At 41.8% G+C, this 18,784-nt stretch overlaps 1 protein-coding gene across 1 annotated transcript in view; it reads right to left on the bottom strand.

Annotated features, from left to right (window-relative positions):
- LOC137504747 (mucin-3B-like) overlaps positions 1–18,784 on the bottom strand; it is a 71,598-nt gene that overhangs the window by 19,002 nt on the left and 33,812 nt on the right. Inside the window, exons 2-3 of the mRNA XM_068233332.1 lie at positions 15,942–16,002; positions 108–14,954 (exon numbers count right to left, since the gene is read on the bottom strand). Coding sequence (XP_068089433.1) covers positions 108–14,954; positions 15,942–16,002 — 14,908 coding nt within the window. The remainder of the gene's footprint in view (positions 1–107; positions 14,955–15,941; positions 16,003–18,784) is intronic.

Raw genomic sequence — 18,784 nt, forward strand, 5'->3', positions numbered from 1 at the left:
TTGGTGTAAGGTGGTTTCAGGGGAGGTAGACATTATTTCAGGTAAATGTGTAGATTCTGAAGAGTGGAATGTGCTTGTCATGCTAGCAGTAGTTAGGATGGTATTACCTGTGGTTAACACAGGTAAGGGTTCGAGTGTTGTTATTGGTTCATGAAACGTAGAAGCCGGTGATGAGGCACTTTCTACAGAAGTCAACGAGAGGGTGCTGGTTTCAGAAGTTGCAACAATACTGGAGGTGATCCCAATTTCAATAGAAGATGTAAGAGATATATTGTCAGGTGACGTAAAAGAAGATGAGGTGCTTTTTTCTTCAGAAGTATAAACGTTGGATGTTGTTTTCTCAGATGTTGAAGGCATAGAACTCTCCATAACCTCCGAAGGTGAAGAGGGGGATTCAAGTGAAAAAGCTTCAGGGGTATAAGAATCCACTGGAGTTGTTGATTCAAACAATGCAGAGCTGAAAGTTTGTTTTGTTTCACTGTTGGTAAGTACTAACGTATCTGAAGACGTTGGTGACTGAATCTCAGCTGAAGTGACTGGCACAGTAGAAGTAGGAGCAGATGAACTGTTTGTTTCTGTAAAAGTTGGATTCTTGTGAGTTACATCACTCTGAAATGTACTGGCTGTACTTGCTGCTAGCGTTGATGAAGGAACATTTGAGGTGAATTCTGAAGTAAATGCAGGTAGCGTAACTAGTGGCTCAGAAAATGTCATTTCAGACACTGTTATTTCCTGTGATGTTAATGATATAGAGGTGTCTGTTGCTTCCAAATGTGAAGTTAGTGGTTGATTAGATTTTTCAGGCATAGTTGTACCTTCAGATGTTGATGTTATTGTAGGTTTTTCAGATGATGGTACGGAAGATCCCATTGCTTCAGAGACAGAAGGAGAAGTTTGGGGTAAGGTGGTTTCAGGGGAGCTAGACATTATTTCAGGTAAATGTGTAGATTCTAAAGAGTGGAATGTGCTTGTCATGCTAGCAGTAGTTAGGATGGTTTTACCTGTGGTTAACACAGGTAAGGGCTCGAGTGTTGTTATTGGTTCATTAAACGTAGAAGCAGGTGATGAGGCACTTTCTACAGAAGTCAACGAGAGGGTGCTGGTTTCAGAAGTTGCAACAATACTGGAGGTGATCCCAATTTCAATAGAAGATGTAAGAGATATATTGTCAGGTGACGTAAAAGAAGATGAGGTGCTTTTTGCTTCAGAAGTATAAACGTTGGATGTTGTTTTCTCAGATGTTGAAGGCATAGAACTCTCCACAACCTCCGAAGGTGAAGAGGGGGATTCAAGTGAAAAAGCTTCAGGGGTATAAGAATCCACTGGAGTTGTTGATTCAAACAGTGCAGAGCTGAAAGTTTGTTTTGTTTCACTGTTGGTAAGTACTAACGTATCTGAAGACGTTGGTGACTGAATCTCAGCTGAAGTGACTGGCACAGTAGAAGTAGGAGCAGATGAACTGTTTGTTTCTGTAAAAGTTGGATTCTTGTGAGTTACATCACTCTGAAATGTACTGGCTGTACTTGCTGCTAGCGTTGATGAAGGAACATTTGAGGTGAATTCTGAAGTAAATGCAGGTAGCGTAACTAGTGGCTCAGAAAATGTCATTTCAGACACTGTTATTTCCTGTGATGTTAATGATATAGAGGTGTCTGTTGCTTCCAAATGTGAAGTTAGTGGTTGATTAGATTTTTCAGGCATAGTTGTACCTTCAGATGTTGATGATATTGTAGGTTTTTCAGATGATGGTACGGAAGATCCCATTGCTTCAGAGACAGAAGGAGAAGTTTGGGGTAAGGTGGTTTCAGGGGAGCTAGACATTATTTCAGGTAAATGTGTAGATTCTAAAGAGTGGAATGTGCTTGTCATGCTAGCAGTAGTTAGGATGGTTTTACCTGTGGTTAACACAGGTAAGGGCTCGAGTGTTGTTATTGGTTCATTAAACGTAGAAGCAGGTGATGAGGCACTTTCTACAGAAGTCAACGAGAGGGTGCTGGTTTCAGAAGTTGCAACAATACTGGAGGTGATCCCAATTTCAATAGAAGATGTAAGAGATATATTGTCAGGTGACGTAAAAGAAGATGAGGTGCTTTTTGCTTCAGAAGTATAAACGTTGGATGTTGTTTTCTCAGATGTTGAAGGCATAGAACTCTCCACAACCTCCGAAGGTGAAGAGGGGGATTCAAGTGTAAAAGCTTCAGGGGTATAAGAATCCACTGGAGTTGTTGATTCAAACAGTGCAGAGCTGAAAGTTTGTTTTGTTTCACTGTTGGTAAGTACTAACGTATCTGAAGACGTTGGTGACTGAATCTCAGCTGAAGTGACTGGCACAGTAGAAGTAGGAGCAGATGAACTGTTTGTTTCTGTAAAAGTTGGATTCTTGTGAGTTACATCACTCTGAAATGTACTGGCTGTACTTGCTGCTAGCGTTGATGAAGGAACATTTGAGGTGAATTCTGAAGTAAATGCAGGTAGCGTAACTAGTGGCTCAGAAAATGTCATTTCAGACACTGTTATTTCCTGTGATGTTAATGATATAAAGGTGTCTGTTGCTTCCAAATGTGAAGTTAGTGGTTGATTAGATTTTTCAGGCATAGTTGTACCTTCAGATGTTGATGATATTGTAGGTTTTTCAGATGATGGTACGGAAGATCCCATTGCTTCAGAGACAGAAGGAGAAGTTTGGTGTAAGGTGGTTTCAGGGGAGGTAGACATTATTTCAGGTAAATGTGTAGATTCTGAAGAGTGGAATGTGCTTGTCATGCTATCAGTAGTTAGGATGGTATTACCTGTGGTTAACACAGGTAAGGGTTCGAGTGTTGTTATTGGTTCATGAAACGTAGAAGCCGGTGATGAGGCACTTTCTACAGAAGTCAACGAGAGGGTGCTGGTTTCAGAAGTTGCAACAATACTGGAGGTGATCCCAATTTCAATAGAAGATGTAAGAGATATATTGTCAGGTGACGTAAAAGAAGATGAGGTGCTTTTTGCTTCAGAAGTATAAACGTTGGATGTTGTTTTCTCAGATGTTGAAGGCATAGAACTCTCCATAACCTCCGAAGGTGAAGAGGGGGATTCAAGTGAAAAAGCTTCAGGGGTATAAGAATCCACTGGAGTTGTTGATTCAAACAGTGCAGAGCTGAAAGTTTGTTTTGTTTCACTGTTGGTAAGTACTAACGTATCTGAAGACGTTGGTGACTGAATCTCAGCTGAAGTGACTGGCACAGTAGAAGTAGGAGCAGATGAACTGTTTGTTTCTGTAAAAGTTGGATTCTTGTGAGTTACATCACTCTGAAATGTACTGGCTGTACTTGCTGCTAGCGTTGATGAAGGAACATTTGAGGTGAATTCTGAAGTAAATGCAGGTAGCGTAACTAGTGGCTCAGAAAATGTCATTTCAGACACTGTTATTTCCTGTGATGTTAATGATATAGAGGTGTCTGTTGCTTCCAAATGTGAAGTTAGTGGTTGATTAGATTTTTCAGGCATAGTTGTACCTTCAGATGTTGATGTTATTGTAGGTTTTTCAGATGATGGTACGGAAGATCCCATTGCTTCAGAGACAGAAGGAGAAGTTTGGGGTAAGGTGGTTTCAGGGGAGCTAGACATTATTTCAGGTAAATGTGTAGATTCTAAAGAGTGGAATGTGCTTGTCATGCTAGCAGTAGTTAGGATGGTTTTACCTGTGGTTAACACAGGTAAGGGCTCGAGTGTTGTTATTGGTTCATTAAACGTAGAAGCAGGTGATGAGGCACTTTCTACAGAAGTCAACGAGAGGGTGCTGGTTTCAGAAGTTGCAACAATACTGGAGGTGATCCCAATTTCAATAGAAGATGTAAGAGATATATTGTCAGGTGACGTAAAAGAAGATGAGGTGCTTTTTGCTTCAGAAGTATAAACGTTGGATGTTGTTTTCTCAGATGTTGAAGGCATAGAACTCTCCACAACCTCCGAAGGTGAAGAGGGGGATTCAAGTGAAAAAGCTTCAGGGGTATAAGAATCCACTGGAGTTGTTGATTCAAACAGTGCAGAGCTGAAAGTTTGTTTTGTTTCACTGTTGGTAAGTACTAACGTATCTGAAGACGTTGGTGACTGAATCTCAGCTGAAGTGACTGGCACAGTAGAAGTAGGAGCAGATGAACTGTTTGTTTCTGTAAAAGTTGGATTCTTGTGAGTTACATCACTCTGAAATGTACTGGCTGTACTTGCTGCTAGCGTTGATGAAGGAACATTTGAGGTGAATTCTGAAGTAAATGCAGGTAGCGTAACTAGTGGCTCAGAAAATGTCATTTCAGACACTGTTATTTCCTGTGATGTTAATGATATAGAGGTGTCTGTTGCTTCCAAATGTGAAGTTAGTGGCTGATTAGATTTTTCAGGCATAGTTGTACCTTCAGATGTTGATGATATTGTAGGTTTTTCAGATGATGGTACGGAAGATCCCATTGCTTCAGAGACAGAAGGAGAAGTTTGGTGTAAGGTGGTTTCAGGGGAGGTAGACATTATTTCAGGTAAATGTGTAGATTCTGAAGAGTGGAATGTGCTTGTCATGCTATCAGTAGTTAGGATGGTATTACCTATGGTTAACACAGGTAAGGGTTCGAGTGTTGTTATTGGTTCATGAAACGTAGAAGCCGGTGATGAGGCACTTTCTACAGAAGTCAACGAGAGGGTGCTGGTTTCAGAAGTTGCAACAATACTGGAGGTAATCCCAATTTCAATAGAAGATGTAAGAGATATATTGTCAGGTGAAATAAAAAAAGATGAGGTGCTTTTTGCTGCAGAAGTATTAACGTTGGATGTTGTTTTCTCAGATGTTGAAGGCATAGAACTCTCCATAACCTCCGAAGGTGAAGAGGGGGATTCCAGTGAAAAAGCTTCAGGGGTATAAGAATCCACTGGAGTTGTTGATTCAAACAGTGCAGAGCTGAAAGTTTGTTTTGTTTCACTGTTGGTAAGTACTAACGTATCTGAAGACGTTGGTGACTGAATCTCAGCTGAAGTGACTAGCACAGCAGAAGTAGGAGCAGATGAACTGTTTTTTTCTGTAGAAGTTGGATTCTTGTTGGTTACATCACTCTGAAATGTACTGGCTGTACTTGCTGCTAGCGTTGATGAAGGAACATTTGAGGTGAGTTCTGAAGTAAATGCAGGTAGCGTAACTAGTGGTTCAGAAGATGTCATTTCAGACACTGCTATTTCCTGTGATGTTAATGATATAGAGGTGTCTGTTGCTTCCAAATGTGAAGTTAGTGGTTGATTAGATTTTTCAGGCATAGTTGTACCTTCAGATGTTGATGATATTGTAGGTTTTTCAGATGATGGTATGGAAGATCCCATTGCTTCAGAGACAGAAGGAGAAGTTTGGAGTAAGGTGGTTTCAGGGGAGCTAGACATTATTTCAGGTAAATGTGTAGATTCTGAAGAGTGGAATGTGCTTGTCATGCTAGCAGTAGTTAGGATGGTTTTACCTGTGGTTAACACAGGTAAGGGCTCGAGTGTTGTTATTGGTTCATTAAACGTAGAAGCAGATGATGAGGCACTTTCTACAGAAGTCAACGAGAGGGTGCTGGTTTCAGAAGTTGCAACAATACTGGAGGTGATCCCAATTTCAATAGAAGATGTAAGAGATATATTGTCAGGTGACATAAAAGAAGATGAGGTGCTTTTTGCTTCAGAAGTATTAACGTTGGATGTTGTTTTCTCAGATGTTGAAGGCATAGAAATCTCCATAACCTCCGAAGGTGAAGAGGGGGATTCCAGTGAAAAAGCTTCAGGGGTATAAGAATCCACTGGAGTTGTTGATTCAAACAGTGCAGAGCTGAAAGTTTGTTTTGTTTCACTGTTGGTAAGTACTAACGTATCTGAAGACGTTGGTGACTGAATCTCAGCTGAAGTGACTAGCACAGCAGAAGTAGGAGCAGATGAACTGTTTTTTTCTGTAGAAGTTGGATTCTTGTTGGTTACATCACTCTGAAATGTACTGGCTGTACTTGCTGCTAGCGTTGATGAAGGAACATTTGAGGTGAGTTCTGAAGTAAATGCAGGTAGTGTAACTAGTGGCTCAAAAGATGTCATTTCAGACACTGTTATTTCCTGTGATGTTAATGATATAGAGGTGTCTGTTGCTTCCAAATGTGAAGTTAGTGGTTGATTAGATTTTTCAGGCATAGTTGTACCTTCAGATGTTGATGATATTGTAGGTTTTTCAGATGATGGTATGGAAGATCCCATTGCTTCAGAGACAGAAGGAGAAGTTTGGGGTAAGGTGGTTTCAGGGGAGCTAGACATTATTTCAGGTAAATGTGTAGATTCTGAAGAGTGGAATGTGCTTGTCATGCTAGCAGTAGTTAGGATGGTTTTACCTGTGGTTAACACAGGTAAGGGCTCGAGTGTTGTTATTGGTTCATTAAACGTAGAAGCAGGTGATGAGGCACTTTCTACAGAAGTCAACGAGAGGGTGCTGGTTTCAGAAGTTGCAACAATACTGGAGGTGATCCCAATTTCAATAGAAGATGTAAGAGATATATTGTCAGGTGACGTAAAAGAAGATGAGGTGCTTTTTGCTTCAGAAGTATAAACGTTGGATGTTGTTTTCTCAGATGTTGAAGGCATAGAACTCTCCATAACCTCCGAAGGTGAAGAGGGGGATTCAAGTGAAAAAGCTTCAGGGGTAAAAGAATCTACTGGAGTTGTTGATTCAAACAGTGCAGAGCTGAAAGTTTGTTTTGTTTCACTGTTGGTAAGTACTAACGTATCTGAAGACGTTGGTGACTGAATCTCAGCTGAAGTGACTGGCACAGTAGAAGTAGGAGCAGATGAACTGTTTGTTTCTGTAAAAGTTGGATTCTTGTCGGTTACATCACTTTGAAATGTACTGGCTGTACTTGCTGCTAGCGTTGATGAAGGAACATTTGAGGTGAATTCTGAAGTAAATGCAGGTAGCGTAACTAGTGGCTCAGAAAATGTCATTTCAGACACTGCTATTTCCTGTGATGTTAATGATATAGAGGTGTCTGTTGCTTCCAAATGTGAAGTTAGTGGTTGATTAGATTTTTCAGGCATAGTTGTACCTTCAGATGTTGATGTTATTGTAGGTTTTTCAGATGATGGTACGGAAGATCCCATTGCTTCAGAGACAGAAGGAGAAGTTTGGGGTAAGGTGGTTTCAGGGGAGCTAGACATTATTTCAGGTAAATGTGTAGATTCTGAAGAGTGGAATGTGCTTGTCATGCTAGCAGTAGTTGGGACGGTTTTACCTGTGGTTAACACAGGTAAGGGCTCAAGTGTTGTTATTGGTTCATTAAACGTAGAAGCAGGTGATGAGGTACTTTCTACAGAAGTCAACGAGAGGGTGCTGGTTTCAGAAGTTGCAACAATACTGGAGGTGATCCCAATTTCAATAGAAGATGTAAGAGATATATTGTCAGGTGACATAAAAGAAGATGAGGTGCTTTTTGCTTCAGAAGTATTAACGTTGGATGTTGTTTTCTCAGAAGTTGAAGGCATAGAACTCTCCATAACCTCCGAAGGTGAAGAGGGGGATTCAAGTGAAAAAGCTTCAGGGGTATAAGAATCCACTGGAGTTGTTGATTCAAACAGTGCAGAGCTGAAAGTTTGTTTTGTTTCACTGTTGGTAAGTACTAATGTATCTAAAAACGTTGGTGACTGAATCTCAGCTGAAGTGACTGGCACAGTAGAAGTAGGTGCAGCTGAACTGTTTGTTTCTGTAGAAGTTGGATTCTTGTTGGTTACATCACTCTGAAATGTACTGGCTGTACTTGCTGCTAGCGTTGATGAAGGAACATTTGAGGTATGTTCTGAAGTAAATGCAGGTAGCGTAACTAGTGGCTCAGAAGATGTCATTTCAGACACTGTTATTTCCTGTGATGTTAATGATATAGAGGTGTCTGTTGCTTCCAAATGTGAAGTTAGTGGTTGATTAGATTTTTCAGGCATAGTTGTACCTTCAGATGTTGATGATATTGTAGGTTTTTCAGATGATGGTACGGAAGATCCCATTGCTTCAGAGACAGAAGGAGAAGTTTGGGGTAAGGTGGTTTCAGGGGAGCTAGACATTATTTCAGGTAAATGTGTAGATTCTGAAGAGTGGAATGTGCTTGTCATGCTAGCAGTAATTGGGATGGTTTTACCTGTGGTTAACACAGGTAAGGGCTCGAGTGTTGTTATTGGTTCATTAAACGTAGAAGCAGGTGATGAGGTACTTTCTACAGAAGTCAACGAGAGGGTGCTGGTTTCAGAAGTTGCAACAATACTGGAGGTAATCCCAATTTCAATAGAAGATGTAAGAGATATATTGTCAGGTGAAATAAAAGAAGATGAGGTGCTTTTTGCTGCAGAAGTATTAACGTTGGATGTTGTTTTCTCAGATGTTGAAGGCATAGAACTCTCCATAACCTCCGAAGGTGAAGTGGGGGATTCCAGTGAAAAAGCTTCAGGGGTATAAGAATCCACTGGAGTTGTTGATTCAAACAGTGCAGAGCTGAAAGTTTGTTTTGTTTCACTGTTGGTAAGTACTAACGTATCTGAAGACGTTGGTGACTGAATCTCAGCTGAAGTGACTAGCACAGCAGAAGTAGGAGCAGATGAACTGTTTTTTTCTGTAGAAGTTGGATTCTTGTTGGTTACATCACTCTGAAATGTACTGGCTGTACTTGCTGCTAGCGTTGATGAAGGAACATTTGAGGTGAGTTCTGAAGTAAATGCAGGTAGCGTAACTAGTGGTTCAGAAGATGTCATTTCAGACACTGCTATTTCCTGTGATGTTAATGATATAGAGGTGTCTGTTGCTTCCAAATGTGAAGTTAGTGGTTGATTAGATTTTTCAGGCATAGTTGTACCTTCAGATGTTGATGTTATTGTAGGTTTTTCAGATGATGGTACGGAAGATCCCATTGCTTCAGAGACAGAAGGAGAAGTTTGGGGTAAGGTGGTTTCAGGGGAGCTAGACATTATTTCAGGTAAATGTGTAGATTCTGAAGAGTGGAATGTGCTTGTCATGCTATCAGTAGTTAGGATGGTTTTACCTGTGGTTAACACAGGTAAGGGCTCGAGTGTTGTTATTGGTTCATTAAACGTAGAAGCAGATGATGAGGCACTTTCTACAGAAGTCAACGAGAGGGTGCTGGTTTCAGAAGTTGCAACAATACTGGAGGTGATCCCAATTTCAATAGAAGATGTAAGAGATATATTGTCAGGTGACATAAAAGAAGATGAGGTGCTTTTTGCTTCAGAAGTATTAACGTTGGATGTTGTTTTCTCAGATGTTGAAGGCATAGAAATCTCCATAACCTCCGAAGGTGAAGAGGGGGATTCCAGTGAAAAAGCTTCAGGGGTATAAGAATCCACTGGAGTTGTTGATTCAAACAGTGCAGAGCTGAAAGTTTGTTTTGTTTCACTGTTGGTAAGTACTAACGTATCTGAAGACGTTGGTGACTGAATCTCAGCTGAAGTGACTAGCACAGCAGAAGTAGGAGCAGATGAACTGTTTTTTTCTGTAGAAGTTGGATTCTTGTTGGTTACATCACTCTGAAATGTACTGGCTGTACTTGCTGCTAGCGTTGATGAAGGAACATTTGAGGTGAGTTCTGAAGTAAATGCAGGTAGTGTAACTAGTGGCTCAAAAGATGTCATTTCAGACACTGTTATTTCCTGTGATGTTAATAATATAGAGGTGTCTGTTGCTTCCAAATGTGAAGTTAGTGGTTGATTAGATTTTTCAGGCATAGTTGTACCTTCAGATGTTGATGATATTGTAGGTTTTTCAGATGATGGTATGGAAGATCCCATTGCTTCAGAGACAGAAGGAGAAGTTTGGGGTAAGGTGGTTTCAGGGGAGCTAGACATTATTTCAGGTAAATGTGTAGATTCTGAAGAGTGGAATGTGCTTGTCATGCTAGCAGTAGTTAGGATGGTTTTACCTGTGGTTAACACAGGTAAGGGCTCGAGTGTTGTTATTGGTTCATTAAACGTAGAAGCAGGTGATGAGGCACTTTCTACAGAAGTCAACGAGAGGGTGCTGGTTTCAGAAGTTGCAACAATACTGGAGGTGATCCCAATTTCAATAGAAGATGTAAGAGATATATTGTCAGGTGACATAAAAGAAGATGAGGTGCTTTTTGCTTCAGAAGTATTAACGTTGGATGTTGTTTTCTCAGATGTTGAAGGCATAGAACTCTCCATAACCTCCGAAGGTGAAGAGGGGGATTCAAGTGAAAAAGCTTCAGGGGTATAAGAATCCACTGGAGTTGTTGATTCAAACAGTGCAGAGCTGAAAGTTTGTTTTGTTTCACTGTTGGTAAGTACTAATGTATCTAAAAACGTTGGTGACTGAATCTCAGCTGAAGTGACTGGCACAGTAGAAGTAGGTGCAGCTGAACTGTTTGTTTCTGTAGAAGTTGGATTCTTGTTGGTTACATCACTCTGAAATGTACTGGCTGTACTTGCTGCTAGCGTTGATGAAGGAACATTTGAGGTGAGTTCTGAAGTAAATGCAGGTAGCGTAACTAGTGGCTCAGAAGATGTAATTTCAGACACTGTTATTTCCTGTGATGTTAATGATATAGAGGTGTCTGTTGCTTCCAAATGTGAAGTTAGTGGTTGATTAGATTTTTCAGGCATAGTTGTACCTTCAGATGTTGATAATATTGTAGGTTTTTCAGATGATGGTACGGAAGATCCCATTGCTTCAGAGACAGAAGGAGAAGTTTGGTGTAAGGTGGTTTCAGGGGAGCTAGACATTATTTCAGGTAAATGTGTAGATTCTGAAGAGTGGAATGTGCTTGTCATGCTATCAGTAGTTAGGATGGTTTTACCTGTGGTTAACACAGGTAAGGGCTCGAGTGTTGTTATTGGTTCATTAAACGTAGAAGCAGATGATGAGGCACTTTCTACAGACGTCAACGAGAGGGTGCTGGTTTCAGAAGTTGCAACAATACTGGAGGTGATCCCAATTTCAATAGAAGATGTAAGAGATATATTGTCAGGTGACGTAAAAGAAGATGAGGTGCTTTTTGCTTCAGAAGTATAAACGTTGAATGTTGTTTTCTCAGATGTTGAAGGCATAGAACTCTCCATAACCTCCGAGGGTGAAGAGGGGGATTCAAGTGAAAAAGCTTCAGGGGTATAAGAATCCACTGGAGTTGTTGATTCAAACAGTGCCGAGCTGAAAGTTTGTTTTGTTTCACTATTGGTAAGTAGTAATGTATCTAAAAACGTTGGTGACTGAATCTCAGCTGAAGTGACTGGCACAGAAGAAGTAGGAACAGATGAACTGTTTGTTTCTGTAGAAGTTGGATTCTTGTTGATTACATCACTCTGAAATGTACTGGCTGTACTTGCTGCTAGCGTTGATGAAGGAACATTTGAGGTGAATTCTGAAGTAAATGCAGATAGCGTAACTAGTGGCTCAGAAGATGTCATTTCAGACACTGTTATTTCCTGTGATGTTAATGATATATAGGTGTCTGTTGCTTCCAAATGTGAAGTTAGTGGTTGATTAGATTTTTCAGGCATAGTTGTACCTTCAGATGTTGATGTTATTGTAGGTTTTTCAGATGATGGTACGGGAGATCCCATTGCTTCAGAGACAGAAGGAGAAGTTTGGGGTAAGGTGGTTTCAGGGGACTTAGACATTATTTCAGGTAAATGTGTAGATTCTGAAGAGTGGAATGTGCTTGTCATGCTATCAGTAGTTAGGATGGTTTTACCTGTGGTTAACACAGGTAAGGGCTCGAGTGTTGTTATTGGTTCATTAAACGTAGAAGCAGATGATGAGGCACTTTCTACAGAAGTCAACGAGAGGGTGCTGGTTTCAGAAGTTGCAACAATACTGGAGGTGATCCCAATTTCAATAGAAGATGTAAGAGATATATTGTCAGGTGACATAAAAGAAGATGAGGTGCTTTTTGCTTCAGAAGTATTAACGTTGGATGTTGTTTTCTCAGATGTTGAAGGCATAGAACTCTCCATAACCTCCGAAGGTGAAGAGGGGGATTCCAGTGAAAAAGCTTCAGGGGTATAAGAATCCACTGGAGTTGTTGATTCAAACAGTGCAGAGCTGAAAGTTTGTTTTGTTTCACTGTTGGTAAGTACTAACGTATCTGAAGACGTTGGTGACTGAATCTCAGCTGAAGTGACTAGCACAGCAGAAGTAGGAGCAGATGAACTGTTTTTTTCTGTAGAAGTTGGATTCTTGTTGGTTACATCACTCTGAAATGTACTGGCTGTACTTGCTGCTAGCGTTGATGAAGGAACATTTGAGGTGAGTTCTGAAGTAAATGCAGGTAGTGTAACTAGTGGCTCAAAAGATGTCATTTCAGACACTGTTATTTCCTGTGATGTTAATGATATAGAGGTGTCTGTTGCTTCCAAATGTGAAGTTAGTGGTTGATTAGATTTTTCAGGTATAGTTGTACCTTCAGATGTTGATGATATTGTAGGTTTTTCAGATGATGGTACGGAAGATCCCATTGCTTCAGAGACAGAAGGAGAAGTTTGGGGTAAGGTGGTTTCAGGGGAGCTAGACATTATTTCAGGTAAATGTGTAGATTCTGAAGAGTGGAATGTGCTTGTCATGCTAGCAGTAGTTAGGATGGTTTTACCTGTGGTTAACACAGGTAAGGGCTCGAGTGTTGTTATTGGTTCATTAAACGTAGAAGCAGGTGATGAGGCACTTTCTACAGAAGTCAACGAGAGGGTGCTGGATTCAGAAGTTGCAACAATACTGGAGGTGATCCCAATTTCAATAGAAGATGTAAGAGATATATTGTCAGGTGACGTAAAAGAAGATGAGGTGCTTTTTGCTTCAGAAGTATAAACGTTGGATGTTGTTTTCTCAGATGTTGAAGGCATAGAACTCTCCATAACCTCCGAAGGTGAAGAGGGGGATTCAAGTGAAAAAGCTTCAGGGGTATAAGAATACACTGGAGTTGTTGATTCAAACAGTGCAGAGCTGAAAGTTTGTTTTGTTTCACTGTTGGTAAGTACTAATGTATCTAAAAACGTTGGTGACTGAATCTCAGCTGAAGTGACTGGCACAGTAGAAGTAGGTGCAGCTGAACTGTTTGTTTCTGTAGAAGTTGGATTCTTGTTGGTTACATCACTCTGAAATGTACTGGCTGTACTTGCTGCTAGCGTTGATGAAGGAACATTTGAGGTGAGTTCTGAAGTAAATGCAGATAGCATAACTAGTGGCTCAGAAGATGTCATTTCAGACACTGTTATTTCCTGTGATGTTAATGATATATAGGTGTCTGTTGCTTCCAAATGTGAAGTTAGTGGTTGATTAGATTTTTCAGGCAGAGTTGTACCTTCAGATGTTGATGTTATTGTAGGTTTTTCAGATGATGATACGGAAGATCCCATTGCTTCAGAGACAGAAGGAGAAGTTTGGAGTAAGGTGGTTTCAGGGGAGCTAGACATTATTTCAGGTAAATGTGTAGATTCTGAAGAGTGGAATGTGCTTGTCATGCTATCAGTAGTTAGGATGGTTTTACCTGTGGTTAACACAGGTAAGGGCACAAGTGTTGTTATTGGTTCATTAAACGTAGAAGCAGGTGATGAGGCACTTTCTACAGAAGTCAACGAGAGGGTGCTGGTTTCAGAAGTTGCAACAATACTGGAGGTGATCCCAATTTCAATAGAAGATGTAAGAGATATATTGTCAGGTGATGTAAAAGAAGATGAGGTGCTTTTTGCTTCAGAAATATAAACGATGGATGTTGTTTTCTCAGATGTTGAAGGCATAGAACTCTCCATAACCTCCGAAGGTGAAGAGGGGGATTCAAGTGAAAAAGCTTCAGGGATAAAAGAATCCACTGGAGTTGTTGATTCAAACAGTGCAGAGCTGAAAGTTTGTTTTGTTTCACTGTTGGTAAGTACTAACGTATCTGAAGACGTTGGTGACTGAATCTCAGCTGAAGTGACTGGCACAGTAAAAGTAGGAGCAGATGAACTGTTTGTTTCTGGAAAAGTTGGATTCTTGTGGGTTACATCACTCTGAAATGTACTGGCTGTACTTACTGCTAGCGTTGATGAAGGAACATTTGAGGTGAATTCTGAAGTAAATGCAAGTAGCGTAACTAGTGGCTCAGAAGATGTCATTTCAGACACTGTTATTTCCTGTGATGTTTTTGATATAGAGGTGTCCGTTGCTTCCAAAGGTAAAGTTAGTAGTTGATTAGAGGTTTCAGGAGTAGTTGTACCTTCAGATGTTGATGATATTGTAGGTTTTTCAGATGATGGTACAGAAGATACCATTGTGTCAGAGACAGAAGGAGAAGTTTGGGGTAAGGTGGTTTCAGGGGAGCTAGACATTATTTCAGGTAAATGTGTAGATTCTGAAGTATGGGATGCACTTGTCATGCTAGCAGTAGTTAGGTTGGTTGTACCTGTGGACAATCCAGTTAAGGGCTCAAGTGTTGTCATTGGTTTCTTGGAGGTAGAAGCAGGTGATGAGGCACTTTCTTCAGAAAACAATGGGAGGTTGCTGGTTTCAGTACTTTCAACAACACTGGCTTTGTTCCCAATTTCAGTAGAAGAGGAAATAGATATATTATGAGCTGACGTGAAAGAAGATGAGGTGCTTATTGCTTCAGTAGTATTAATGTTGGAAGATGTTTTCTCAGAGGTTGGAGGCATAAGATTTTCCGTAACCTCAGAAGGTGAAGAGGATGATTTAAGTGAAAAAGCTTCAGGGGTGTAAAAATTCAGTTGAGATGTTGATTTAATTATTGTAGAGCTGAAAGGTTTATTTGATTCACTGTTGGTAAGAACTAATGTACTTGAAGGCATTGGTGATTGAATCTCATTCTCAGCTGAAGTGACTGGGGCATTAGAAGTAGGAGCAGGTTGACTGTTAGTAGTAGTTAGACTCCTGCTGGTTACTGTGCTTGGAAATGAACTGACTGGAGATGTAGAACTGGTGCTTGTATCTAAATGAAAAAAAACAGAAGATATTAAATTGTTAAATGTAAAAGTGACTAGTGATGAGTGAAGATTTTGTGACATGGTTCAGCATGCAAACATGATTGGAATTGGGATTGGCCAACTGACCGGTGAATGCTGGAGGCTGTACCCAGATTACGTGTCATGCAAACTCACAAATCAAAGTGTAAATGTGGGTTGCCTGCTACATTGAAGCTTTCCCAACACTGTTTGCAGCCTCCTTTTCCCTGAACATTGCCTCTCTGTTCCGTCCCCTCCCAGTGATGCCCGCACACTCATTAAGCAGGGAGACAGGCATACATGACCACTGACGGAGCAGAGAATGCTTGGCGGTCTGTAGGTGAGCAGACTGATTGTCTGTAAAGCAGCCAACCAGATTGCTGCTCATATACATACTACTGAACTAGCCTATCCATCCCTTCCTGTATGCTCCCTCTGCACTGGCGGTGACATCAGATTGCCTCCATGTGTGGTGAGTGATGAACAGGCATGACAGGCGGGGAAGGAGCAGAGAGGTTTTGGCTGGGAATCAGGAGCTGGAATAGGCTAAGCTCATGTGGGGCACTTCAACAGATGTAAGTTGAGCCCATAAGGGTTGGATCACACTGCCAGCGCTTTTAGGCTGCTTTCCCACTAGGAAGCTCAATCACACACAAAATAGCGCTGTGACACAACCTACATTTTTCCACCCACCGCGATTATGCCATGAACTGCAGTCTGACTGACGAGTGCGATTTGGGAAAAATCATGATAATGGAAAATGCTAATGGAAAGTGAGCATCACAATTTAGGGAGTGGATAGTGGCAAGTTGAAAGGTAGCCTTAGCACTAGTGAAAGCACATTGCACAAGTAAGAACGCACACATAGCATTACATTAGGAAGAGCTTTTAAAATCACTGGCATTTAGAAAAGTCCTTGCATAATTGAGCATTTGGACACACACACACACACACACACACACACACACACTCACACTCACACTCACACTCACACTCACACTCACACTCACACTCACACTCACACTCACACTCACACTGTGCAGATGCTGACATTATACAACTGTGCATTGCTTTATTAAACAAAATACTATTTTCAGCAAAATAGTGCCAGAGGTGCTATTTACCTGGAAGATTGCTGAAAGCAGTTGCCCGAGAAGCAATAGTTCTGGATTACCAATTTTGCTTTCCATGCATGTATAAAGTTAATCTACTAAATTATTTACATTTCTGTGTGTATGAATATTATTGTGATGATAATAATAATGATGATTATTATAGGTTTCTGTTGCACACTCCCGTTCCTTGGCATTGCTACCTAACAGACAAATGTGGATGCTTGAAGTGGACCTGAACTCAGAACATCCTCTCTGCTCTAAAAGGTAAGCAACAGCATAATATCCATTAAAGCAAAACATTTCTTTGTTACAGCTGATACACTGCAGGATTTGTGTATACCTCCTGCTTTCATGGAAGCAGACATATTGTTAGCATCCTGTATTTACCAATTAGCTCTCTGCTGTGGCAGTCAGCTGACAGCAGAGGGATGAAATTACAACTTGTGCTTAGTCACAGATGAGGGGGAATACATACAGGGTGAATTTTTTTTGTTTTCCTTCTGTCCTGCATAGGAGTTCAGGTCCACTTTAACACATATACAGTAGGTAATTTATGGGTATAGAAAAGAATTGCCTTCTTCAAATATATATTGTAATATCGTATTACATTTCAGCCTGAAATTAAGACATAAAAAATACTTTTATTTTATGTACGCACCCACTTACTTGGTAACAGCTAAGTAATAGAATTTTCTTAAGTTTCTTTGCTAGTCCAGCTAGTGGCTTTGTAATGAACACCATATGGTGCAGCTTCATAGAGATAAAAGTATTTTTATGTGTTGGCTGTCACATTCTCTCATTCACTGCCTAATGACAAGGGGTGAACAAAATTGTTTTTGGAAAGTTTGCAAGATCTTTGTTAAACTTTGTATTGTGAAAATCATGCAAATCAGTTTTGCCCAGCTGGCATTATAATGGCTCAAATGCACTTGTCTTATTTTAACCACTTGCCGACCGCTCACAGCCGATGGGCGGCGGCAAAGTGGACGCCGAAAGGACCGCAATACGCCCAAGGGCGTTGCGTCCTTTCGGCATGCCGGGGGAGCGATCGCGTCATTGACGACGCGCCTTCCCTTGGCAACTGGCTCCGCCCACCCGTGACGACAACCCGCCAGCCGTTCGGAAGCGCCGGCGGGTTGTTAACCCCGCGATCGCCGTTCCAAAGTGTATAATACACTTTGTAATGTATACAAAGTGTATTATACAGGCTGCCTCCTGCCCTGGTGGTCCCAGTGTCCGAGGGACCACCAGGGCAGGCTGCAGCCACCCTAGTCTGCACCTAAACACACTGATCTGCCCCCCCGCCCCCTGATCGCCCACAGCACCCCTCAGACCCCCCCTGCCCACCCCCCAGACCACTGTTTGCACCCAATCACACCCCTAATAACCCATCAATCACTCCCTGTCACTATCTGTCAACGCTATTTTTTAAAAAGTTCCCTAAACTGCCCCCTGGGGACTCCTGATCACCCCCCCCTGTGTACTGTATGCATCTAGCCCCCCTGATCACCTGTCAATCACCTGTCAATCACCCGTCAATCACCCATCAATCACCCCCTGTCACTGCCACCTATCAATCAGCCCCTAACCTGCCCCTTGCGGGCAATCTGATCACCCACCCACACCATTAGATCGCCCGCAAACCCGCCGTCAAATCATCTCCCAAGTGTATTGTTTACATCTGTTCTCTTCTCTAAACACCCACTAATTACCCATCAATCACCCATCAATCACCCCCTATCACCACCTGTCACTGTTACCTATCAGATCAGACCCTAACCTTGCGGGCACCCAATCACCCGCCCACACGCTCAGATTGCCCTTAGACCCCCCTTATCAATTCGCCAGTGCATTATTTACATCTGTTCTTCCCTGTAATAACCCACTGATCACCAGTCAATCACCCATCAATCACCCCCTGTCACTGCCACCCATCAATCACCCCCTGTCACTGCCACCCATCAATCAGCCCCTAACCTGCCCCTTGCGGGCAATCTGATCACCCACCCACACCAATAGATCGCCCGCAGATCCGACGTCAGATCACCTCCCAAGTGCATTGCATCTGTTCTCTCCTCTAAACACCCACTAATTACCCATCAATCACCCCCTGTCACCACCTGTCACTGCTACCCATCAGATTAGACCCCTATGTGCCCCTAGGGCACCCAATCACCCGCCCACACCCTCAGACCCCAGCCCTGATCACATCGCCAGTGCATTGCTTGCATCTATTCCCCCCACTAATCACACCTTGAGACACCCATCAATCACCTCCTGTCACCACCTGTCACCCCCTAGCACACCTACCCATCAGATCAGGCCCTAATTTGCCCCGTGTGGGCTCCTGATCACTCGGCCAAACCCTCAGACCCCTTCTGATCACCTCCCCAGTGCATTGATTGCATCTATTTTCCCCTCTAACCACCCCCTGAGACACCCATCAATCACCTCCTGTCACCCCCCTAGCACTCCTATCCATCAGATCAGGCCCAATACAACCTGTCATCTAAAAGGCCACCCTGCTTATGACCGGTTCCACAAAATTCGCCCCCTCATAGACCACCTGTCATCAAAATTTGCAGATGCTTATACCCCTGAACAGTTATTTTGAGACATTTGGTTTCCAGACTACTCACGGTTTTGGGCCCGTAAAATGCCAGGGCAGTATAGGAACCCCACAAGTGACCCCTTTTTAGAAA

This window comes from Hyperolius riggenbachi, chromosome 4 (genome assembly GCF_040937935.1).
Source record: "Hyperolius riggenbachi isolate aHypRig1 chromosome 4, aHypRig1.pri, whole genome shotgun sequence".
Lineage (NCBI taxonomy): Eukaryota > Metazoa > Chordata > Amphibia > Anura > Hyperoliidae > Hyperolius > Hyperolius riggenbachi.